Source organism: Volvox carteri (genome assembly GCF_000143455.1).
Source record: "Volvox carteri f. nagariensis unplaced genomic scaffold VOLCAscaffold_48, whole genome shotgun sequence".
In the NCBI taxonomy this organism is placed as follows: domain Eukaryota; kingdom Viridiplantae; phylum Chlorophyta; class Chlorophyceae; order Chlamydomonadales; family Volvocaceae; genus Volvox; species Volvox carteri.
Genome location: NW_003307591.1, coordinates 231,112 through 255,736, shown reverse-complemented (window position 1 = coordinate 255,736; position 24,625 = coordinate 231,112). Strand labels below are relative to the sequence as shown.

Here is a 24,625-nt window from a genome sequence, read left to right as displayed (position 1 = left end):
GGTCAGACGGGATGTGGTCGCTTGCAAGATCAGCGCTCCTATGGGTCCGCTGTGTGCCGCTGTAGCTAATGTGCAACAGCACACAGACACAGCATCACTTACACCTGACACATTGTCGAATCTTTCATGCTTCGACGTTTTGTTTAGGCTTTATGCAATAGTAATAACGGCCACGGCTTGCCAGCGCCTTGCCATCCCCTGCCTACCTCTTGCTAGTCCGCTGCTCGTCCAACGCTATCCTACCCAGTTAGGCAAAGACAAAAAACATACGTCCTGTTAAACGGACTATGAATTACATATTAACGAACCTGTTTATTGACGGGGAGGGCCGGATGGGCGCTGCCTGCCGGACAGGTATGCAGCGCCCAAAAGTCCGCGAACCCGGAAGCAGGCATAAGGTCGTGCATGTCAGTGCTCAATGTTGACTAAAAGCGCTCACGACAACTTAGGGATATGGATGATCCAGTAAAGCAGATCTATCTAGTAGCCCTAGGACGACATCACCTGCGAACCGGCGCGAGCCTAAGGGCGCTTGTGTTCCACATGCACAAATTGTTGGCCCCATGCACGGGAAGTTTAGCAGGCTCTGAACGCAGAGTCTATGATTTTTGACGGAGCCCCGGAGATTAAGTATACCTATAAAGGTTAAATACAAGTTGAAAACCGGCTATTTCGAACAGAGCACCTTTTCCCTCCCTAAAGACCGGCCGCTGAGCTGCGCCATCATGGCTCGACCCCAGCTCGCCGTGCCCCTGACTGTAGCGGCCCTGGTATTGGTCTCCCTGCTGCTTTCGCAGCAGACAATTGCCCAAGGTGATAGCAACAGTAAGTGGGTTTTACACATGTCGAGGTTCACGGTTAAGTTAGGATAGGACCAGCCGTCGGGCTCTGGACCTGACAGCAAAGGTAGCGAACAGTCTTAAGTTCTTAAGGAGGCTAAATTGCTAGCTCGCGACGATTCGCAACACAAAGCTAGGAGATGCAAGCCCGTAACGCTCATGCACGTGTATTTGACTTAGACTCAGCCATGCGTATGTATGTCACCTATGCATTCCTTACGTGTACGCACCGCAGTTGCGGATAAGGGCAAGCGGCGCCCCCCACGGGCGAAAGCTGTCAATTCACCAAGCCCTGTTAGGCTGTCTCCGTCACCAAGGCCACCAAGTCCTCGCGTGCTCTCCCCACCGCCACGCGTGATGGCCTCACCACCGCCGTTGCGGCCACCACCGTCGCCATCCAAGCCGTCTCCTAAGCCGCCGTCTCCCCCAAATCCCAAGAGTCAAGGTTAGTGCAGCACAGTCGCAATGCTCAAAATCCTGAGTTCGTTGGCGTGGTATATGTTGATATCAGCATCTTCTTGTCGGATAGCTTGTACTATGGGCCCAAGTACAAATATATGCCTAAACAGCAAACCCGGCAGGGTTCAGACAGAGCGCTTGCAATACTGTCCTTACGCCATGATATATTCATGTGGGACTGGAATAGCCATAAGGTTTATTGATATGAGGCTGGTCGGCTGGCTCAGGGGAGCCTTGCAGGCAGGTCACGGCGTCATGTATGCGTGATGATCGAACACAGGCGGAGGTGTGTTCGCCGTAGGATGGCTTTAATGGCTTGATTAGGCAACTCCGGGATTGTTTGGTCGATGGGATTTGGCCAAAATAATCGTAGGCATGTATGACACTATCCTGCCTGCAATGTTCCATATCGTACGCCGTAACTCGAACCTTTCGTGCCGAACTTTCGAATTGTTCCCTCCCCTCATCCCCAGCTGTTGCGAGATCCAGCATTCCTTTCCGCTTCTCCTGCCCCTTTTCCCTGTCCCTATGCCATGCCCACAGGTGTCACCTGTCCGGATGCGAAGGAAGCCCTGGACAAGCACAACATGTACCGTGGAAACCACCAAGCACTGCCTCTTCGGTGGGATGCGGGCCTGGCCGCGTCCTCTGCAGAATACGCCCTTCGGCTGGCCAAAGCCGGTTGCAATTTGCAGCATACAGGCAGTAGGGCTTTCGGCGAGAACCTGTTCAAGGTGCTCGGGGCTTCTGACGACCCGAGCTGGGTTGGGCAGGCATTCTTAAAAAGCCCCAGGGACTTGGGCCCCGCCCGCCCGCAGTGGCTCCTTATCATGCGCAATCCATCCCGCCACCGCCCTTTTACCAAAAGAGGGTCAGAAGATCATGTGGCCATCTAAGCTCTCCGCCAGCGCCGCGAATCCTTCCTGGCCGCCTACCTGCCTGACTACTATACCTGCCTCGCTGCCTGCCTGTGTATCTGCCTGCCGGCCTTCCTGCCCCACTGCCTGCCCGACTGCCTGCCTGCTTTCCCAACTACATGTTCGCCTACCTTACTGCTTTGTCTCAATCGGTAAAGCAGTTGTGGCAGTCCGGTATCTGCTGTACTGGCAGTTCCCCGAGTCGGGCCCTCCAATCCACTGGAATCCAGTCATCCCGCCCGTGGTCGCACAGCTTCCAATTTGGGTCACCCCTTCTCTCTTCTGCAGTTGCGACAGATCTCAATTTTACCAATTCCGGCGCTGTTTTCACCACGTTGACCTATGTACCCACAGCAACTGTCATCACCCCCTACATACAATTACACGTGCACGACGGCGGTCAGGGCATGGTATGAAGAGGTTTTCAAATACAACTTCTTCGCGACACTTCCGTACACCGAAAACAAGCAAAACGTTATCGGCCACTTCACACAAGTGGTAGGTGTTTACAAAAGTGCTCTGGCCACAACACCTTTTTTAAGTTAGGTTAGCCTAGCATGCCTTAATAGCGGTAGCGGAACCGACCAGGTCGCTGCTGTCGTACCAGAGGGTTGCAGAGATGGGGGATTGGGGGCAGGTACTGGTCAGGCGGGATGGGGAATAGGGTTGACGACGTCAGGATGGGATGTGGGGCCCAGGGCGAGGATTAGGGATTAGGCGTGCTACACTACTTTTGGGATGGGGATTGCTGTCGGGGGTGAGGATGGGGATGGGATCCCTGTCTGAGGGATGGGGATTGCAACCTTGACCAAGGAGGGGATTGGGAGCCCTGGCCAGGGATGGGGATGGGACCCTGGTCGACAGGACGGGGATTGCAGGCTTTCGCAAGTTTAGGATGAGGTCGCTGCCATAGGATTGGGAACACAGTTGGAGGATTAGAATTGGGTGTTCTGCTGTAAAATGAGGCTGCAGGTGCAGAACTTGGAAACTGACAGGACTGCAAAACAGGCCAAGGATGGATGGTTTAGTTGTCCATAGTTGCTTACATGGAAACTCAAACAAACACAAGGAGGTTCTGCTTGCAAGTCGCGTCCCATAGCAAACCAAACTCAAACACAAGGAAGTTCTGCTTGCAAGTTGCGTCCCATAGCAAACCAAACTCAAACACAAGGAAGTTCTGCTTGCAAGTCGCGTCCCATAGCAAACCAAACTCAAACACAAGGAAGTCCTGCTTGCAAGTCGCGTCCCATAGCAAACCAAACTCAAACACAAGGAAGTCCTGCATATAAGGCGCGTCCCATAGCAAACCAAACTCAAACACAAGGAAGTTCTGCTTGCAAGTCGCGTCCCATAGCTAACCAAACTCAAACACAAGGAAGTTCTGCTTACAAGTCGCTTCCCATAGCTAACCAAACTCAAACACAAGGAAGTTCTGCTTATAAGTCGCGTCCCATAGCTAACCAAACTCAAACACAAGGAAGTTCTGCTTACAAGTCGCGTCCCATAGCAAACCAAACTCAAACACAAGGAAGTTCTGCTTGCAAGTCGCGTCCCATAGCTAACCAAACTCAAACACAACGAAGTCCTGCTTGCAAGTCGCTTCCCATAGCTAACCAAACTCAAACACAAGGAAGTTCTGCTTATAAGTCGCGTCCCATAGCTAACCAAACTCAAACACAACGAAGTCCTGCTTGCAAGTCGCTTCCCATAGCTAACCAAACTCAAACACAAGGAAGTTCTGCTTATAAGTCGCGTCCCATAGCTAACCAAACTCAAACACAAGGAAGTCCTGCTTGCAAGTCGCGTCCCATAGCAAACCAAACTCAAACACAAGGAAGTTCTGCTTATAAGTCGCGTCCCATAGCTAACCAAACTCAAACACAAGGAAGTCCTGCTCCGGCATCGGCCGACTGCCCGATGGGGTCCATCCCAAGCGTTTCCATGATGACTTCGGCCATGTCCCTGGCGAAGCCCAACCCCGTCAATTTTGCCAGCTTTTGACGCTTCTGCAGAAGGTTAACACCATTGGGAATAGAACAGGCATGGAACGCGACTTGGTGTAAATGTGAGAAACGTGCACCATTGGTGCCAGTTCTTCAGTCAGACGCAGTCCAACCCCGTTCTTACCTTGTCCGGCCCATGCACATCCACACCCAGGGCACCATCGGATGCCATTCTGGAAGAGATAACAAACGGTCGTCGGGCTGTTAATAGCTTGCGCTTAAGAAGGTGGGCGTCTTCCAAGACGAAGTTTGGGACACTTTGAATAAGACCCGAACGTAATCTGTATGCAATCTGCAGACCCTACTGGGGGACAAGTCCGCAGGAGGCGTATCAACATGCAAGACGTTATCAACAGCAAGCCGGTTTGGGGGTCCAAGTACAGCCTGTCACGCTGACTAGTTGGACAAGGCTGTATGCTCTTCTGCGTGAAGGCATAATGACTTCACCAGGAGAGCAGCAAGAATGAAGTCGCCACTGCGACCCAGTTGTACGACAGCACCACAGAACCAGCCTTAGACGATCCGGTCGCTTCGCTCCGTCGCATCTAAGCCAACAAAACGTTATCAACAGCAAGCCGCTTTGGGGGTCCTGGCTCAAAGTGAGGCCCACCCTGGAGTTAGTTGTTAAGCTTTCATGTTACTTCCTCATACAAACTGCTTCTCTAGTACTGTGATATTTTATTGGTTATATTCATGCAAGCTGAGCTGAAGTTGCAAGGCGCGAAGATGCTGGCCGCATCATGCCGCACCGCATTCCCAAGCCAGTATGCACAACTCTGAGAAAGTTTGCAGTCTTTATTGTTTTGTTGTGGCACAACTCCACGTAACTCTGCACATTATAGTGCATAGGAGCAATTCTTGCGCAGAAGTCCAAGTCGACTCAAAAGCATTCCAATTGGACTGTCTGGCTTGATGTAATGTTATCAGGTTGTTTATCGTAGCGCTTTGGCGCACCCAACGTGGAATGTTGGCGCCGGAATGTGCAGCTGAACTCCTGCGCTATGAACCTGAACCAATGGTGCACGTTCCCAGCCATGGACATTTTGACAGAACACCCTTGTACGTTCTGCCATTCTAACCACAGCATTATAATTTGTTGCTGTGGCCGTCCTTCGAACATAACAGTCCTTCCCCCCTTAGGACGCGCGATTTGCAATAGCAGCCAGTGTGCAATTAGATACGTAGACCTCTGTGATGCGAGTTCTTCCTCAGTCGAGATCCGCTTCAACGAGCGTTTGTCGCTTCAGTCTGCTTCGGAACGAACACAGCCGGGCGGAATTTGACGCTAGAGGAAATAAGCCATAGAGCAAGAGAAAAATATCTCGCGGAAATAGAAAATAACCCTGGTCATTCCCCTGATTTACGCCTAAAGAGAAAGCCGATATTACAGCACCTGTGTAAACGTAAGGAGTAGGTTTGTAGCTGGCAAGGGATGGGGATGGGACCCTGGCTGACAGCTTTCGGATCTGAACACAGCTGCAGGATGGGGATGGCCCTGGTCGAAGGGATTGGGAAGGGACCCTGGCTGGCAGGATGAGGATTGGGGGAACACAGCTGCAGGATGGGATTGGAAACCCTGGCCATAGGATTGGGGATGGGACCCAGGCTGGCAGGATGGGAAACCTGTCTCAAAGGATGGGATTAGCACCGGGCCCCTAAGATGGGAGATGGGAGTCGGTCACCCCAGCCAGGATGGGGGGATGGCTGACCACTACCACCCCCCGGGATTGGGGGATTAGACCGTTTTTGCAACCCTCTGGTCGTACCTTTCCCGAGTCGATAAGGCGCCATGTAGCCATATGCACCTTAATACCATTTTACGTACCCATACATGCGGCCCCCCTTTCTGGGGCCTTTTTCGCATACGTGACGCTCGTGACTTTGTGCTTGCTAGCATTGTTTCTTGTGATGACATTCCCTGCCTATAGCACCTCTCCAGCCATTGGCTTCCCGTCGCAGCGAATGGCCCTGCTACTGGCAGGCCCTCGGGCCCGAAGTTGTCGCGTTATTTATCAATCTGTTACACCACGACTTCAGAAAAGTACCGATAGGCGGATGCAGATCCCGTGATAAGCCCTGGATGCTCCACATTCCTTCCCTCCCGCGTGTGACTGTTGCACGTCTCCAGGTCCATTGGTTCCCAGCCACCTCCTCCCGCTCATCTCCACTTCCCTCAAAGTCTCCCCCCCGTCGTCCTGGGGGTTTCGTAGGTTTGGCGGAGTACTTCGTTTGTTGGCTGCGGTGTCGCCATCGTGCAGACGCCGTTGAAGCTTCCGATGGGCACCGTCAACTCCACCTGCAAGATAGTAACCTGTCGTTACCGAGAGCCTGGGAACATCGCTACCGACATGTATTTCCTCAAAAATGGTGAGGGAGCATGCCCGTGCTGAAACCTGCCGGTTTGAGGTTGTTGGTTGACTGTTGGTGACTGGCTGTTGATGATGCGGATGCTTGTACGGATCATGGTGCTCGGGGGGGGGGGGTACCGGACGGAACATAACGTGTATGGATGAGGCATTATTACGACTCTTTTGCACGAGTACGGGGAAGTGTGTGGCGTGTAAGGGTCCGCTTGCCCTGTGCCCCCCTTTTTCCCGCCCACCCTCCCTCCCTCCTTCCTTCCTTCCTCACCTCTTCCCGCCCACCCTTTCCAACCCCTCTTCTATCCGTCTTTCCTATCCTCCATTGCCCGTTTTTGTGCTCCCACTGTCTTCGTCCCTTAGCTTATCCACAAACTCTCCTATCCCTCCCCTCCCTCCACGCCTCTTTGCTTGCTCCCTTCCCTTCCCAGTGTTTCCCAACTCCTCTACGATAGTGCTGTAATGCTGTATCTGTATGTCAGCAGGCAGGGGAAGAGCTCGGCTTGCCCGAGCCGGCAGCAGTAGTAAACGTAGTCAGTCCATCATGCATACACGAGGGCGAGATGGTCAGCCGGCAACTCTGACATGCTATGCAGGGCCACATCGGGCAGCTCATTATCACCCACCTACTTATCGAACTTGTGGCTCCTGGGCTCTTCGTTGGGCCTCTGAGCTCGTATGGGCTCGTTACGTCTCCCTGGGCGATGCAACCGAGGTGTAACACACACACATATACATACATATGTATGTATACTGATCGACCTGGCGTCATTCATGCATACCCACAAACATGCATACATACACATACAGGGTTTGGCACTACTGGTAACGCGCGACCATTGCCCCCGGGAAATCCCGGGATCGATATTCGTAAGAGCCAAAAGCCTTTCCGATGGTGGAAGGCCTTGCGCCCCTAGGTGATGGACGGTGGTAACCTGGGATAAAGGTAACTCGCGAGCCGACCAGGAATGTAGTTGCGCCACTGTCGATCCGGTAGATTCCGTTGGATGCTGGTGATGGGTGCGGAACCTGAGCGATCCACTGAGAAGTTGACTAGGGTGTCTAGATGAGGGTGCCCCGAAATACCGAGGAAGGCAGGGTTTCGCAGGGTAGCTGCCACGGGCGAAGATTCACCCTCCTGTTTCACACATCAAACACTGTCAGGCACTACTGATAAATCACACTTTGAAGCCCCAGGAAGTTTCGGAATCGAGATCAGTCAGTGTCGAAAAATTTTTCCGATATTGCAAGATAATAGTGCACATCCTAATGGATGGATGGTGGTGACCTGGGATTTACTAAACCTGCGAGTTGACCAGGAACGGAGTTGAGCCGTCGTTGATTCTGTTGGATACCGGTGGTAGGTGCTGAACCTGAGCGATGCCTGGTGACGTGTTGGCTGTGTGACTGGATTAGAGCGTATCCCGAGTGGATGAGGGTGCCCCGAATGGATGATGGTGCCCCGAATGGATGAGGGTGCCCCGAATGGATGAGGGTGCCCCGAATTACTGGGGAAGGTAGGGTTTTGCAGGGTAGCGGCCACGGAAAAGATATGAACCCCCTGTCGCACACATCTCAGGCCGCTCAGGCGGTGCTGTTGTGCGGGAATGAGATTGAGACTGTCAGCGCCTCTGCTTTGTTGCAGAGTGTTGTTTTTATTGATGTCCAGATAAGTTTGGGCGGGCGCATTGTTGCGGTGGACGGATGCAGCTCGGCCACGAGACTTGGGCCGTGGGTGCGGTGAACAATGAGGTGCTGAGGGTAATCTCTGGCTAGTGTAGGCGGCGGTGGATTTCAGTTTTACTTTGCAATCACAACGTACCATATGCTGACTACCTAATAAAAACTTATTAAGCATTTGAATCGCCGGAAGCATGCGGTTTGGTTCTTATCCGTAGGTATGCGTGGGCGGTTTTTGTAAGGGATACACGATCTCTTCAACGGCTTGATCAGGCGCTCGCTTTTCCAGCGACATCGGCATGAGGAGAGTTCTCTAGTGAGTGTTCCGCACACCGTTGTCATGTATGTGTGCATGTATGTATGATATGTTTGTCCCTTATGTATGCAGTCAACCGAATACCAGAAACCACATCATTACAACTCTCCCGCCTGGCCGTCCCGCTTCCTCTTCCCGCCCCCGGGCCCCATCCCTGCGCGCTTCGCCGTCGCCTTCCCCTTCCCCTTCCCCTTGAGGGCCGCGCGCTTAGCAGCCCGCCTAACTGCGCGCGCCACTGCCTTTCTTGTCGCCTTTGCATCCAGCTCTCCTGTGTTGACCCCCTCAGCTCCTTGCCCCGTCCCATCCAATCCGCCGCCGCCCGCGGCACCACTGCCGACGCTGCGGCGTTGCTTCCGCTTGATGCCCTTCAGCAGCTGCCGCAGCTTCTCTCGAATCCGGTCTTGGATCCTGCTCCTGGTACTTGAAAGGACCTGCGCAGCAGCGCACCAGGACTCAAGTCCATTGCTAAAGCAATCACCCCAAACGCAACCATCACCATCATCCTAACCCCAACCACCAGCACATCGGCACACCAGCTTCAGGTTCCCGGGAGTGATACGAAACTGATAACCAGACTCGCACAAGTGCCAGATGCGGCGCAGACAGCCCATGGAAATGCCAAATGCGCCGTGCATCGCTCAGCGCATCCCCATCCGATCGCAACAGCGTTTTGCGAGTTTAGTTCTTCGGGTCCGCCAGGGGGTGTACCAAGGGCTTCTCCCTCTCACTGCTGTGCAAAGATATCCAAAAATAAAGTCATCAGATCGCTAGGTCGTCGGATGAAAATCATCTGAGATTTCGGTGAAAGTCCTGGGAAGGAGGGAGATGCAGTATCCAGGAGGCAGCCTGGAATTTGCCGGACTGAAGCACCTTGTTTTAGACTGCGAGAGACACACATGATGACTCCAGGGTCGGTAAGGGCAGTGAGATTCAGCAGGATGCAGCAAAAGGTTGGTGGCGCGGCCCTGTGGGGAAGGTGGGAGGTTGTGCGGGTTCCCACCTGTGCTAGCCGCTCCTTGCGAAGCACCTCGTACGGCTTTTCGTTGCCCTCTCGTCGATGCGTCTCATCCCGCACCTCCAGTTCATACACCTCGGGCTGCTGCAGCAGCGCCGCCCGGATCTGCGTGAAGTGTGGAGCAGAGTGGGATGATGCTTACGTGGAGAGGGTATGGCAGTGGTGACCACCATCACGGAAGCTGGGCGCGGCAAATTCGCATTCGGTCGCTGTTGGCCAATGAGCTCCTCCCGAGCATTGGGATGAGAGCGCAAGTTTGTATGTCTGGGGGCTTTCATGTGCTGTACGGGTGACTTGGGCAGTCCACACACACAGTGTGTTGCGGATAGGACCGGCCGTGTAGTGGTTTCTATCATTAATAAGGACATGGCGCTACCTGGGCAAGGCTTTGGCCTGGGGTCGGGATAAGGACGAGCAGGTCGGGGGATGCGGCGACGACTGAGGAGCCTCGCAGCTCGGGAAGTGACTTGAACCGCTCCACCAGGGCCTTCAGGTCGCCCTGCAGTAGCGAAGAGGCTCAGCGGCTTGGGAAGAATGATTTCGCGCGTGTTTGTATCTGTGCTATATGTCTGTCTGTGGGTTAAGTTTTAAGCTGGCCGGGGTTCCTGGAAAGGCTTTCGTCTCCATCAATTGCCAAATGCCTGACCTTTTTCCGCTTCTCAAGAGGAAGCAGCTTGATGGTAACGGCATCCCCGATCCCGTCGTCAGAGGCCAACTACGAATCCAGACCGGGTTGTTTCCAGAACGCGTCGTGAAAAGCTTGGCAATCAGAATGGTGCATCTGGGCATGACGTGGACTTGAGACTTACATCGTTTGTGCCCATAGGATACTCATACTGAGCTAGGACGATTGTGAGGGCTAACAAGAAGAGGATGGCAGTTGGACAGTTGCCGCGCCACATAGAGGCAGCCTTGAGCAACGTAAAGTTTCACTTTATTTATGTATAGCAACAGCATCCCAATGCTGGGTTATCGATTGATGCTCATGAACTTGGGCAAGAGGCCGGTTGCCCGCTGTACGTCAAACGTTAGATCAACTGTTCGGAAACGAACAACAGTCGCGTTAACTAAAATCCAAATATTATAAAACACCTTGCGAAAGTCGCTTCTGTCAGGTGGTGCAGGTTGCGCAGATAGACGGCCCCATGTCCCTTCAGGCTTTGCATTTTTGTGAGCACTGGAAACTGAGTATGCATATACACTTGGGGACAAAATCAAATAATCTTTGGAAAAACTAAGCTGCTGGGCAAGGTGATACATTCCAGCGGCAACATGGAGGAGCTAGAGCGCTGCCTTGCCTCTCTCGATGGTGCGGCGTCGCCTGATGTGCTTGCTCGGGCGCAGTCAGCTGTGCTTACGTTAAAACAGGAGCTGGACATGCACAAGCAGGCAGCGGCGGCCAGGTGCGGCCCATGTGACAGCTCCTGGGTTACATGAGTGGAACGGGTCATGGAAGCTTAAGCATGGTCGCCAAGTCAGCCTCCCTTACGCAAATAACACCTGGGACAGATCACATTTCACGCGCCTGGCGACCTGCGCAGGCAGAAAACTGGGCAGGACTGGCAGACCATCGCCAGCGAGCGGGAGGCGGAGGTGGTGCGACTCCGTGCTGAAATCAATCGGATGCGTCAGGCACTCGCCAGCTCTACGCAGGTCAGCTCTGTCTGTCAATCCCTAAGCATGTGTGTACTTGCATCCTGATTTCCCGGCCCTCCGCCTGCCTATCCACCCGACCGCTTGGTTGGCCCATACCCAATCCTTGATCACCTGTTCGCCTGCTTTATTTCTGTGCACTTTCCCATCATAACATATTTCAACCAGCACCAGTACTAGCTAGTGAATCTTGTTTATTAAAATCTGATCTGGGTCACGTCCCCTTACACCTGGCCCGAGCCCCTTCGATTGCCCCCTTTTCTCTCTTCTCTCTTGTTTCAATGATGTACCTAGTAGGTACTACCCTACCCTACCCTTCTTGGACTCCCTGCTGCCCTGCGTTCCTGACCTCTAACAGGCCCACGAGTCCCAGGTGACCGAAATTGCCTCTTTGCAAGCTCAGCTACAAGAGGCCCTGGCGCTGAATAAGTACGTTCTAGTCGGTATGTTGCAGCGAACGATGTGTGTGCGTCTTTGTGTGTGTGTCTGCTTGTGTGTGCGTTGGTGTGTGTGTGTGTGTGTGTGTGTGTGTGTGTGTGTGTGTGTGTGTGTGTCTGTCGCGTGTCGGCATACGTAACCTTGCCCATCCTTGGCGTAAAACCCCAAAGCGCGTTTGCCCAAATTACCATTTGCCCCAATTCCCCTGCCCGCATGACTAGCTGTCGGCCCAACCTTACGGCACACACCCACCCTCACCCACATTTCCGGCTACCTGCCCAACCCAGCTATCCAACACCCATAAGCAGACCCTCCTATCCACTTCGGCAGACACGCTCGATCACCCACATGCCCTCCCTAACCTTACGGCTCACGCTGACCGCCCAACCTGTCCAACTGCCGTAGGGCCCAGCAGCGCCAGGCAGTGGTGACCACTTCTGCGGTGGACGGTCCCAACGCGGAGATCTACCGCCTGAGGGCCGAGCTGGAGGGCCGCACCGGACAGCTGCAGCGCGCGGAAATGGAGCTGACAAACCAGATGACCGCAGCGGCCACGCGACTCAGCGAGATGCAGGCACGTGCTGTGTTTTCGAGAGGGAGGGAAATCACATGTGAAAAAACGAACGGAGCAATCGGTTGTGCGCAACAGCGTTACAACGGAGAGGACACCGTGCCGACTCACGTGCTGCGTCCTGCGTGCATAAAATAAAAGGGACGGGAAACCCCAAAAAAGCTCGTCCTCCGCCACGTGCTTTCCTCCACGTGCCTTAGTAAACAAGGTCGCACTTAAGCAGTACCAGGAAATTTAACAGTGCAATCATTTTCATTGTGTGTTTTTCTTTGTTCATCCCATTTTCGCGTCCTTGGTCTTGCGCCCTGGGAAGGCCTCTGTGGTGGCCGCTGCGTGGACGTCTGTACGTATTTCTTTCTTGATGGTCTGATTTTTCTTGATGGCCTGGTTAAACGCAGGACACCTTCAGTAATAAGATTGCGGACATGCGGAGGATGCACCAGCAGCAGCTGGAGCAGGCGGTGGCCGCGGCCAGGGCGGCGGCGTCAGCGGATGCGCAAGCGCAAGCACGGACGGGGCCGCGGGCGGGCGCGGCGGCGGTAAGGAGGGTCCAGGGAGGATGGCATGACGGCAAAGCTGCTGGCGGGTGGGCTGGGACGGCGATAGGGGCGAGCACCGACGGCGATAGCGACAACAGCGGCGGCTAGGCTTGAAGCACGGAGCCACGGAGCCGGCAGAGGGAGTGCGATCCGTATCGTAGCCGTGCGAGGTCATGGATGGATTCTACCCAGGAAGATGTTATGGCACGATTGGCACAACACAGCGCACGGGCTGAGTTCTAAACCTATGACTGCTAATCCTAGATTTTACGCCGGGTGTCACGTCGTACCATGTACTACACAGCGACCGCGCCCATTCATTTCAATCCGTGGGGTTTTCTGCTTTCCTTGGCCCCCTGCTGTTGTTGTTGCGGCTGCTGCTGGTAATGGCGCTGCTACTGCTGCTACTGCTGCTTGTAATGCTTCTGCAGTTGGAGCAGCAAAACGCACAGCGGCTGCAACGAGCTGAAGCGGATGCGGCTTCTCTGCGTCAGCAACTAGAGACGGCACAGGCCTCTTGCACGGAGCTTCAGGTGGGCCCCAACAGGGGTGCGTGGAAGTGTGATCCACACAGGGGGGCCCCCTGCTCCTTTTTACTGTGGCCGCTCATGCCGTACTAACGGCACTTTACCCGCCGTGCACAGGGCAAGTTGAAGCAGGCACAATCCGAAGCAGAGTCGTGTCGATCGCAGCTGACGAGCTCGCAGTTTAGCGAGAAGGCTCTAAAGGCCCGGGTGAAGGATCTGGAGGCCCAGCTGGCGAACACGCAACAGCAGCTGAAAGAGGCACAGCAGCAGCAGCAGCAGCAGCAAAAGGAGCCGCCTCCAGCTCCGGCAGCTACGAAGGAGGTCGCGGAGGCGCCTGCAGTCGACATAGGCATGCTGAACATGATGGAGGGGCAGTTGGGACGGCTTTCGGACATCATTCGCGCCAGGGAGGGGGAGTTGGCGCAGATGCGAGCGGCGTTGCAGGTGCGGTTGAATGGGGAAACGTTTATTGCGATTGCTGTGGGCTGGGGGGAAACTGCGCTGGGCGGCTTTGCGGTGGAGCGAGCAGTTGAGGGTGTCTGTTGCAGTGCCTCCCAGCACTAGCAACTAGCTCGCGGCCAGGAGAATGTAACAAAGGAAGTGTGAGGACTTATTTTATAAGGATTTATTGCCGGGCTGCCGCCTTTCGTCCATGCTAACGAGCGGGGTGGGTAGCTCCTCCCAACAAACAAACGCCTCACAACGTGGAGGAAACGCTAATACGGGGGTTGGTGTGCCAAGCTCGCTCCATGGAGCATATATGGAGCACCCATTCTGTTTTACATGGATTTGGTACGAATTTTAGGGTTCTTGTCTGCCCCGCGCGTCAGGTTCCTTTTTCAGCTTTCCCCCTATTGCCTTTGGACCCGCCATGCACCCGCGGCCGGGGGACCTGCTGCCTGCCGGGGTTGCGCATACAGGCAGGTTTGGACGAGCGACGGGAGCTGCTGCAGCAGATCGAGGCGCTTCAGACTGCGCTGCTACAGGCGCAGCAGCAGCTACAGCTACAGCAGGCACAGCAGCAGCAGTACGGCAGCGCCCCGGGCAGCTCCAATGGCAGCATCAACGGTGGTGCCGGCGGATTGGGCTCACCGAAGTCCTCAGGCGGCGCAGTGCCACCGCGGGGGCTGCCGCATGTAGGGCCCAATAAGCCACATCGAACCGGGCTGCAGTCCAAGCCGCGGTTTTTCAAGTAGGCAAGTTTGCTATTCAGTTATTTCGTTTTCCCCTATCGCACGTGGGGCGCGGGCGTCAAGTAGACGAAGAGCCTCACACATACTTATATACGTGGAAAACATACATGCAGATTTACCCCCCTTTGGTCTCCCGTGTCGGCTAGATGCGTGTAATTGCGAATCCCTTTAAACGCTACCTTAGAAACGAGTCTTACACGTTTGCGTCTGCGTCTCATAATTAGCGGTGCAATGCTCCAGATATGTTGCGGTTTATTTCAGAAGAGGATTCTGCTTGTCTGGGATAGGCGCCACGGTTGCTGGTAGGCAGACTACTGTTGCGCGCTGGGGCCGGGGTTGTCCCTGTGTGCAACGCCATTTGGTTTCCAAGTGGAGGGGGCTCCTTCGTTGGGCCACAGAGGAGGGCGAGAGAACCGTGTATCAAACGGCGAGTAGGAGGGGCTATTTTTGCGAGCCGGTGGATGCTTTGCTGTAAGGGTGGGTGATGGTTGCTTGAGTGTTTGTGTGCCCCACCCACGGTAGACGTCCGGGACAGAAGAGAGGTAGCGAGGATGCACTAATGGTTCAATCACATCGGTGTGTTCGGAGGATCAGAAAGCACGGATGCTTTATGTAGGCTTTAAAGAGAGGTAGTAGGTGCATAAAGTGATGAAATGAAACGTTGATGGTCGTTAGTGGGATGTACCGCAGTAAGGCAGCGCAAAGGGGGAGTATGGAAACAGGCCTATCCGCATGTGTTGCCACAACCTCGGTCGTGGTGAGGTCGATCCACGGGTCCGCATGCCGCGCTGTGAGGGTCCGAGGGGAGGTTAGAATCAGAGCAAGGTGGACATGCATGTTGGCAGTAATGGGGCAGGGGTTCGGCCACTGCGCTGGTGATTTCCATTAGACGCTACATATCGACCTGTTTGTTTGCGTGGCCGAGGTCGCCATGCGCACACCTTGCCGCAGACAAGCAGCGGCACACCACAGGCGGTCGCACCAACGCTGCGTCGCGCCATGCCCGTAACAACACATGAAGACGATGACGACGACGAGTGGCTACTGGATACTGAATATTGGGTTGGATTGGTGGGCACTGTGTGTTGGGGGAAGTTGGCGAGGCGATGGGACCACTAGGGTCGACACCGCCTCCAAAGGCCACTGCAAGAAGCGTTTGATTCTAGAGAAACAAATGCTGCTGCTGCTGCTGCTGATACGTGGTCTGTGTGGCAACACTCTTGGGCGGCGCACTTGGGAAGCGCATAAGCGCCCGGGCAGGCAAATGCGTGGCAGGCAGGCAGCGGCGCACCCTCTCCTATCTTGTCTTTTGGCCCCATACCAAATTGCACAGCACTGTTCTGTCACTTTCATCGTGCTGCTCCTCGCTCTGCATTCCCCTACGCACCGCTTTGTGCTGCACCGCCCTGGCATGCCAGCTGCCCAGGGAGATCCGGTCCGGGAGGGCCGGGTAGCTCCTGCGGAACTACGACGGCTGGTTGGTCGTGGGCAGCTCACGATAAAGGACTACAACTTAGTTCAGTACCTACTACAGCGTAGTAAAAACTTCCGTGCCCACCCCCTTCACGTGAGTCGAATAAGGGGGATCGGAGTCAGGAGCAGGTGCCTAGTAATGTGGCCGCTGTGCAAGACAAGGAAAGCATTCATCTGGGCGCTGTTCCCTTTTCGAATACATGCCAGACTCCGCCCCGTCATACGCATATCAAATGCTGGTCATCAGTGGAGAGGAACAGCTCTGTCCGCATTGCTGAATTACACGTGCGACACAAAAGTGCGCTTTGGAGCGGCAACCAGCAGCGGCAACCCAACACCTGATCAATCAACAAAATACTCAGCCTGGACATCGACATTATAGGCAAATGCAGATTGCAGAACATATAACCATAAATGGCCAACAAACATCTATACAACGTCGCATGCAACAGCTATACGTACGGCAGGAAGCTGCTAGTCGACAAGTAGGGCAAGATGCAAGAAACCTTACCGCGTGGCCCGGACTAACCGCGGCGATGCTAACAGCAGGGCGTTATTAAACTGCCTGACTCGGCAGCTCCCAAATGATACGATTCAATGGGGTGATACCCGCCCCCCATCCAATCGGTACATCAAGCCATCCGTTCGCGCCCATCCACCGCTACCTAGCGCCCTCTGCCCTTCTATCCATGAGCCTCCTTGTTGGCGTGTAACCAGGTAAGCCGTGGTGTGGAAAGTACCAACGCACCTACAACTCCCACGTAGCAAAGATAAGCTTGGATAAGCGCCATACCCACGCCTGGATCATCGCCATGTCTAGTGGGTCTATCCGTGCTGCTTGCCAGGCTTTGTTATGGGTAGGCGAGGTAACGGTGTGCGGCTCGGAGTTTAAAGTGCCAGGCGGTCAATCCGGCTATGCAGCTAAGGAAAAACATCGCCATCTAGGAAAATATAAAAGCATTTCATATAGCGAGGGAACGCTTTGGCAAGGCGCGCGTTCGGAACCGGCGGCACTAACGGCCGTGTGAACCGTATTCCGGTAGGACACGCGGGCCCTTGCTGGCCAGTCCTGTGAAGCAGGTACACACTGCTCTGCCGCTTTGCCCGTGAAAGCGAAATTAGGTGACGAGATGCTCGTGGATTATATGCGTCATGACATGCTCTGTGCTAACGCTCTTTCCAGGTAGGGAAGGGAAAGACGCAGGCGCAACCGCCCCTCTGACTCCGCTGTTGCTGCCCGAGCGCGCAACAACCCTACGTGGTTCCATCGCCGCAATACACGCCTTTGATTTCACGCCAAAATTTCATCTTCTCCAAATTCTTGTCTTGATCGTTTACGGCCGCTTCGCCCTTGTAGTTGGCACGCGTGTGGCCGCAGCTGTTGGCACAACGGATCCAGTCTTGCTAGTTGACCATTGCCTGCGCATGTGAAAATTACAAATTGAGACGGAACATTTTGAAGCAGTAGGACTGGGCAACGGGTTAAAGTTCCAGTCGCGTTGGAAGCACGGAAGGCGACTGCCAGAATCCTCCATCAAAGGGCAAACGTAGATAAGACATGGGTAAAATTAGATTTGTAGGTTAATTATTCACCTGTTGAAAGCTGGGATGCCATCGGCGTCTCGCTTTGCGGGTCCAGTCCAGCGAGGACGAGAACATGCAGTGAACCGTTCCGCATCGCACAAGTTGCAGTAAGAAATGTATCACCGAGATTGCTCAGATGCATATAAGCCATGTCGTCGTGATAGCAAGTCGCTCTTCCACTCATCCAACCCGCCCGCCAAATTTAGTCGCTGGCGCTCCGCCGGCGTCCCTTGACGCCGTGAGGGCGCAAGCAGCTACAAACTAGTATAATATCATTAATGTAGCCGGTGTGGAGGTAACACTATCTTAGATGCACAACTAAAATTATTACCTCGATGTGTCGAGGATACTGCAAAACTGGAGAAACTCAAGATGGCAGGGTCTATAGTGGGACAAGTATGAAAATATTACATGTATCCTGGACTGATGACGCGCAAAAACGTACCAAAACAACGGGACGGAAACCGAACGCCCGCCGGTGTTTCGGAGCGACTTGGACGTTTCCCGGCGTTCTATCTAGGGTTTCCATGCACCCCTCGCAGTCTTTGGGGTCATGATGTTTCTCAGCTCCCGAGGATAGGACATCATGCACGTCAAGGCTCCGAAATCGTACGGGATGCTGCGCTTTCCAGGCAACGGCAAGCTCGTATGTCTGAATGTGCGAGGCCACGTACCTTCAGAACGTTCTAACGAATCTTTCCTGACATGAACGAAGTCGAAGCTTGGGATGTGTTGGAATTCGGAACCTGGGACTTTGAAGGGACAAATTCTTTTCCTGAAAATGCAGGCCTTTATCCGTCTGCTCCAAAAAGATTGATCAGCGTTAGGCCAGATGGAAAGAAAAAATCGAACAAGGCCTTATCTCAACACCAGCTGCAAGAGCTCCTCAATAAGCCAGTGAGCTTGCGTGGAATTGATCAGCTCGGCAATTCAGCTAGACTGGTACCGGATCAGGCAGCGGCAAAGGCGCCGGCGACACAGGCAGCAGGCGGCGCGGCGGCCGGTGTAGGGCGCGAGGACGTGCAGACCGACGGGGCAGCTCCCCAGACCAACAGGAAGCGTGGAGCGAAGGCCCTCGCCACTTCTAAAGACCCCGCATCCACAGCTGCTACACCTGCAGTTGCTCCATCTGGGGCAGCGACAAGCACTTACAGCGGTGCAGAAGCACCCGGGGCGGCCGCCCCGGGGGCTGTCGGTGCGGCGGGCGCTGGATCCAACGGCCCCCGGGGCAAGAAGCTTCGGAAAGGCCCGACCGGCACCGGGGATGGGGCCGCCGCCGCCGCAGCCGGCGTTGCAGTCACGGAACACGACGACCCCCTGGCGCAGCGAAACGCCAGTGTCCCTACTTTGGCACAGCCGCAGCCGCACCAGCCCGCCAAAGTCCACGCGAAGACGCGAAAGGAGTCTTCAACACCGCCGCCCACTCGGCCTCCTTCCAAACAACAACAACAGCAACAACAACAACAACAACAACAACAACAACAACAGCAACAACAACAACAACAATTGACGCGGAAGCCGGAATTAGATGCTTCGGAAACGGCCCATGGAGTGGTTGCCGCCAACAGACTGGGGGAAGGTCGCCGCCGCAGCGCCGCCAATGCGACTGACGCAGCTGGCCCGGACGAATCGCGGGTCGCGGCGAAGGTGTGTGAGGCGGCCCCGCAGCGGGCTTCTAAGAAACCCCGGCTGAGCGAGGCCGACATCCCGCAGGAACTGGAGAAGGTGGAGGAGGGGAAGGTGGAGGAGGAACTGCCCTTCTCTTCTGGCAGAGCTGCGAAGGAGTCAGCGCCTGGGGCCCCGGCGAATACGAAGGCCCTCAGGCGGCAACAACAAAAACAGCAGCAGCAACAACAACAGCAGCAGCAACAACAACAGCAGCAACAACAACAACAGCAGCAGCAGCAACAACAACAGCAGCAGCAGGACCTAAAGCGCCAGCTACAGGAACAGGGGCAGCAGCATGTAGAAAAGCAGAAGAAGCAGAGGCAAGCAGGTAAAGGGCTTGTCGGAGAGGGCGAGGAGGTCCCGGGGGGGGACCAGCAGCGGCACCAGCAGCAGAGTCCGCTACCCCGCGGGACGGGCGAACACGGAGCCGGAGGAGCGCAAGGAGGGAATGTGGGAACGCAAGTTCATCATCAGCAGCAGCACCGGCAGCAGGAGAAGGAAGAGAAGGACGCGGGGGCGGTGAACGGCGCCAAGGAGGGGAAGAAGGCGGAGGCCGGGAAGCAGCGGCAGCGGCAGGCGAAGGAAGAGCAGAGGGAGGCAGGGCAGCCGCTATCCCTTGGAAAGGGGGGAAGAGGAGGAAGGAAAGAGGGAGAGGGAGGGACGTCGAAACACAATCCGGAGCAGCAACAGCAGCAGCAGCAGCGGCCTGAGGTCATCAAGGTAGCCAACACAGGGAGGTCTTGCGAGGGCGGCACTGAGGGCCCCGTACACACGAAGACCCGTGGGTCAGTCGTGAATGCTCTAGATGCTGCCGTACAGCATGGTGAGCCTCAGCGCCTTCAGCCCATGGCAGCTGCAAGCCTCGCGGCGGCCCTCGGCGGCCGGGCCGCAGCCGCCGGCGGTGCAATTGCTCGTGGGGGGGTGACGGGATCCGCTGCTGTCGTGACGTCAGCGACGGCGCCAGCCGCCCCGAAAATGACCCACGCCACCGCCCTCGCAGCCTTGCAGCAGCGGAACGCAGCAGCGGCAGCGGCGCAGCCGCCGCTGTCGGGCCCCGGCGACGACGATAGTGACCGAAACGAGGCGGGGACCACCGCCGCCGGCTCGCGGCTGGGCCAGCCTGGCCAAAAGGTGGCGGCGGCGGTGGCGAGTGGCAGGAAGGCGGCCGGTGGCGGCTTTCTGGACAAGATGCGCGCCAAGTTGGCTGGAGGTCGGTTCCGCTACCTGAATGAAGAGCTGTACACTCGCAGCGGCGGAGATGCCTTCGCGATGATGCAGGTGCGCATGTGTACGTGTGCGTGTTCGATGCCATGTGTGATGGGTGGATGGGGGTGGGGGGGGGGCGGGTGCCATATTATGTAAGAAGCAAAGTTGTAAAATAGGGGGGATGCAGGTAGTGGGGCCCGGGGAATGAAACCCCCGGGCAGTGGCAGTAACAAAAGCAGCAGCAGTAGCAGTGGCCGTGGGCGCACTGGGAGGCGCAAGGGCGGTCTAAAAGCCCAGTAAGGGAGGTGACTGTAGACTGTAACACTGTAAGCTATGTAAGGACGATTTCTTTTGCTACTGCACTGCACTGCACTGCACCATTCGGTAATGACTGCGCGGCCGGTGTGCCTGGTCAACGGTCAACTTAGGGTTCGAGGGTGCCCCTGGCCCCCTGCCGTTCCCCCATTTCCCCTGTCGCCCCGGAAGGGCCATTCGCAGTCGTGTCCATGATCCTCCATGATCGGCTAACGCCTCGGATCGTTTGCCCCTCGTTCCCCTCCTCCCCTCTCCCTTTCCCTCACCCATCTCCCCCCTCCCCCGCCCCTCAACCCTCTCTTGTACGGCAGTCCCAACCGGAGTTGTTCTCTCAATATCATGAGGGCTTTCAGAGGCAGACCCGGGGGTGGCCCAAGCAGCCTGTGGATGTCGCCATCGGGTGGCTCAGGTCCAAAAGGTGGGGGTAACAGGGGGGAGGGGGCCGGGGGGGGGGGCCAGCAACGGGATAAGGAGCAACCACAGGAAGGCTGGCGGGGAGCTAACGCGCGAATGTACTTGACCACGTATTCCCGAGTGTGGCTGTATCTGCACACGGAGTCTTATTCGCGCGGAAGTTATGCTGGGGGTTCAACTGGAGCGCGATATAGTGAACTGTTTCTATCTGGACGTCTGGAGGTCGGTCTCTCTTATGTCCTCCTCTTGCGTATGATGTGTGAAACAGGGGGGTGTATCTTCGCCCGTGGCAGTTACCCTGCGAAACCCTGCCTTCCCCGGTATTTCGGGGCACCCTCATCCAGTCACCCTAGTCAACTTCTCAGTGGATCGCTCAGGTTCCGCACCCACCACCAGCATCCAACGGAATCTGCCGGGTCGACAGCGGCGCAACTCCATTCCTGGTCGGCTCGCAGGTTAACTTTATCCCAGGTCACCACCGTCCATCAACTAGGGGCGCAATGCCTTCCACCATTAGAAGGACTTTGACCCTAACGGGTATCGATCCCGGGATCTCCCGGGGCAATGGTCGCGCCTTATCAGTGGTGCCAAACCCTATATATGTATGTATGTATGTATGTATGTATGTATGTATGTATGTATGTATGTATGTATGTATGTATGTATGTATGTATGTATGTATGTATGTATGTATGTATGTATTGCAGGTCGGAGATTAAGGTGGTTGCTGACTTTGGTTGCGGGGACGCCAAGGTCGCCGCCAGCGTGCCCCAGGTGGGTGGGAACTGTCAATCGAAGCCGTATCGGGGGGGCCAGGGGACCTGGGCGGTAAGGGGTGGAGGTGTGCACGTCGCCGTGCTATACACGCCGCCTGGTGAGTTCCACACATACACACCGGCGACACGAATCACCCTTCCCATGATGTGCCCCTGCAACCACCTCGACATGGATCTGGTGTATTTGGTTTGGATTTTGAATGTATGACCGGATGTCTGGATCTGGATTTGGATTACGGTTCCACAGACGGTCCACTCATTCGACTTGGTGGCCTCCGCCCCTGGAGTCATCGCCTGCAACATGTCTGCCGTACCATTGCCGGACGAGGCAGTGGACGCGGCTATTTTCTCTCTGGCGCTCATGGGTACGGACTACGGCAGCTTCCTCGAGGTACGGCACCGGGGGAGCCCTGTGTCTTTGAATGGGGAAGACTGGGGCCCAACCACCATACGTTTGGGATCGAGACCTGTCAGGGTCGAAAATCCTTCCGATGATGGAAGGTAAAAGTGCCCCTAGTCGATGGACGGTGGTGACCTGGGATAAAGTTGACCTGCGAGCTGACCAGGAATGGAGTTGGGCCGCTGTCGACCCGGCAGATTCCGTTGGGTGCCGGTGATGGGTGCGGAACCTAAGCGATCCACTGAGAAGTTGACTAGGGTGAATGGATGAGGGTGCCACGAAATACCGGGGAAGGCAGGGTCTGCCGGGTAGCGGCCGCAGGGTTAAGATATGACCTCCCTGTTCCACACAGCATACAAAATAACCCTCCTACCGTTGTTTTCATGCGTGGCTTTAACAGGCACCAGCGCAAGCCGCGAAGATAGCCATTTTAGTGGAACACATTGAGCCTTTGTCGTTATGTATGTATGTATATGTCAGAAGGGATCATTGGTACACGGTATCTGTGTGTATACATGTTGCACCTTCTGATGTGGCGTCTTTAAGGTGGCCTAACGTCCCGTACATACATACACACATACATACGAGCCCTGGGAGGAAGGCCCAGGCCCCCGGACAAACACAAGGGGTAACTCTGTATGTATATCTAACAATGTACGCAGGAGGCTGTTCGCGTCCTCAAGCCAAAGGGCTGGCTGTGGATTGCTGAGGTAGGTGTGTAGGTATGTATGTAGGTAGGTATGTGTAGGATTTTGGAGGGTGGATGGCGAGATACCTGTGGGCTGGGGGGAGGAGGGGCACTGCAGACTGCGCACGTGTGGGGCCGGATGGGAGTGGACTTGTGCTGAGAGGGAGGTGTGGGCGAGGAGGTTGTGCGCCGTTGTTGCTGAGGTTGAGGGCGCCATCGATTGAACGCTTGCCGCCGCGCCATTCCATATAGCTACCACAACAACGACCAGCTCCTCCTCCATCACGGCTCACCTTCGGGGAGTAACGCAACTCAAGGCGTATTACACATATATACGGTGATCCTTCACCACCGCCGTCTCGTCCTCGCCGCCCGTGTCATCCTCGCAGGTTCGCAGTCGTTTCAGCCGGGGGGCCGGGAACAGCGACGAGGACGGCGGCGCACGAGCAGGAGCTAATGCTGGCGGCGGCGGTGAGGAGGACTTTCAGCCCTTCCTGTCCTGTCTGAAGCGCCTGGGGCTGAGGCTTGTGAGCGAAGATGCCGGCAACAGGATGTTTGTGGTGTGGGTGTTGCGAAAGTGTGAGGGCAGTAAAGCGGGCGGAAAGCAGCGAAGCGGCGGCAGCAGCAGGGAAATTCCCTGGCCGGAGCTGAAGGCATGCGTATACAAGAAGAGGTGAAAGTGTTGCTTGAGCTGGTGTTTTGGCATCGGTATTTGTCAAGCCCTATCTGGTTTCGGAACGGAGGAAAATCGACGGCACTTGCGATGTGGGGCAAAGCGTTTCAGTTCGTTGTTCGTCAAAAAGCTCGTTGTGCAAAGTAGTCTTAGGGATGGCAAATGGTTGGACCCCTCCGGGATATAACCTAATCTGGCAGGTGTTGCGGAACGGTGAATAGTTTTCGAAGGTCGCTCGGACATTTGCAAAGCCAGGTATATTAATTATCGGCCTGCTGAAGGAGCTGAGATTATTTGCCGTCGTGCCTTGGCTCTTGGAGTGCCGGCCCAAATAGAAAGAGCTGGCTCTCCTCCCAGCAATATTGTGCAAACCTCTCGAAAAGATATGATGAAGAGTATTGATCCTATTACATGTGTCCCGGTAGCTGCTGTCGTGTCCTTTGCCGACGTCGCACTGTACGATTAATAAGCGAGACAACGTGGAAGGACCAAGAGACCAGGGGAGCCCATATTCATGAATGTTCAATGAAATTACCTTTTGAATCTAATATTAGAAGAGCCAGCTTGGTGATCATTAACGTAGTTCCCTCTGGAAACATCTGTGACGAGCAAGCGAGATGCGACGAAGTTGTTTCCTATTGATAGGACTCTCGATAGGAAGTTTATGCGTTACTGTATCCCAGGCCGATTTTGGCCAAGCCATTCTCGATGAAGCTGTCGACCTGTCCTCCGCGCTAATGGGCGAAGACGCCGGCGATGATGCGCTTTCCATGGAGCATCTTCTCCACTGGGCCATATGTGAGTTAAAATCCTAGAAAGATTCTGCCGGCGACACTTCAACGGGTCACCGTACACAATCCGTCTCCATGTCCTTACCGCCTTCCGGCCACGCCACAGCCCACAGCGACCCCGACAAGC

General features: G+C 55.3%; 4 protein-coding genes across 4 annotated transcripts; 3 read left to right on the top strand and 1 right to left on the bottom strand.

Annotated features, from left to right (window-relative positions):
* Nucleotides 1-725: 725 nt before the first annotated feature.
* VOLCADRAFT_95940 (uncharacterized protein) lies at nucleotides 726-7,041 on the top strand (the record flags this gene model as incomplete). The annotated part of the gene is made up of 6 exons (XM_002955057.1): nucleotides 726-825; nucleotides 1,075-1,284; nucleotides 1,842-2,032; nucleotides 2,570-2,713; nucleotides 6,429-6,585; nucleotides 7,010-7,041. The coding sequence occupies 6 exons, from the start codon at nucleotides 726-728 to the stop codon at nucleotides 7,039-7,041; spliced, it is 834 nt and encodes a 277-aa protein (XP_002955103.1).
* Nucleotides 7,042-9,574: 2,533 nt separating this feature from the next.
* On the bottom strand, nucleotides 9,575-10,491 carry VOLCADRAFT_118930 (uncharacterized protein; the record flags this gene model as incomplete). Its single annotated transcript, XM_002954999.1, has 3 exons — nucleotides 9,575-9,694; nucleotides 9,966-10,088; nucleotides 10,399-10,491. Coding segments are annotated over 3 exons (336 nt in total), but the record flags the coding sequence as incomplete, so codon positions are not given.
* Nucleotides 10,492-10,861: 370 nt separating this feature from the next.
* VOLCADRAFT_118928 (uncharacterized protein) lies at nucleotides 10,862-14,513 on the top strand (the record flags this gene model as incomplete). Its single annotated transcript, XM_002955056.1, has 9 exons — nucleotides 10,862-10,992; nucleotides 11,131-11,242; nucleotides 11,601-11,671; nucleotides 12,086-12,263; nucleotides 12,650-12,790; nucleotides 13,222-13,323; nucleotides 13,435-13,524; nucleotides 13,567-13,761; nucleotides 14,238-14,513. 9 exons carry the CDS (start codon nucleotides 10,862-10,864, stop codon nucleotides 14,511-14,513), a joined length of 1,296 nt encoding a protein of 431 aa, XP_002955102.1.
* Nucleotides 14,514-20,411: 5,898 nt separating this feature from the next.
* Nucleotides 20,412-23,987, top strand: VOLCADRAFT_76524 (uncharacterized protein). Its single transcript, XM_002955055.1, has 6 exons — nucleotides 20,412-20,513; nucleotides 21,068-21,174; nucleotides 21,878-21,944; nucleotides 22,194-22,337; nucleotides 23,009-23,056; nucleotides 23,424-23,987. The coding sequence occupies exons 1-6, from the start codon at nucleotides 20,424-20,426 to the stop codon at nucleotides 23,709-23,711; spliced, it is 744 nt and encodes a 247-aa protein (XP_002955101.1). The 5' UTR covers nucleotides 20,412-20,423; the 3' UTR covers nucleotides 23,712-23,987.
* The last annotated feature ends 638 nt before the right edge of the window (nucleotides 23,988-24,625 follow it).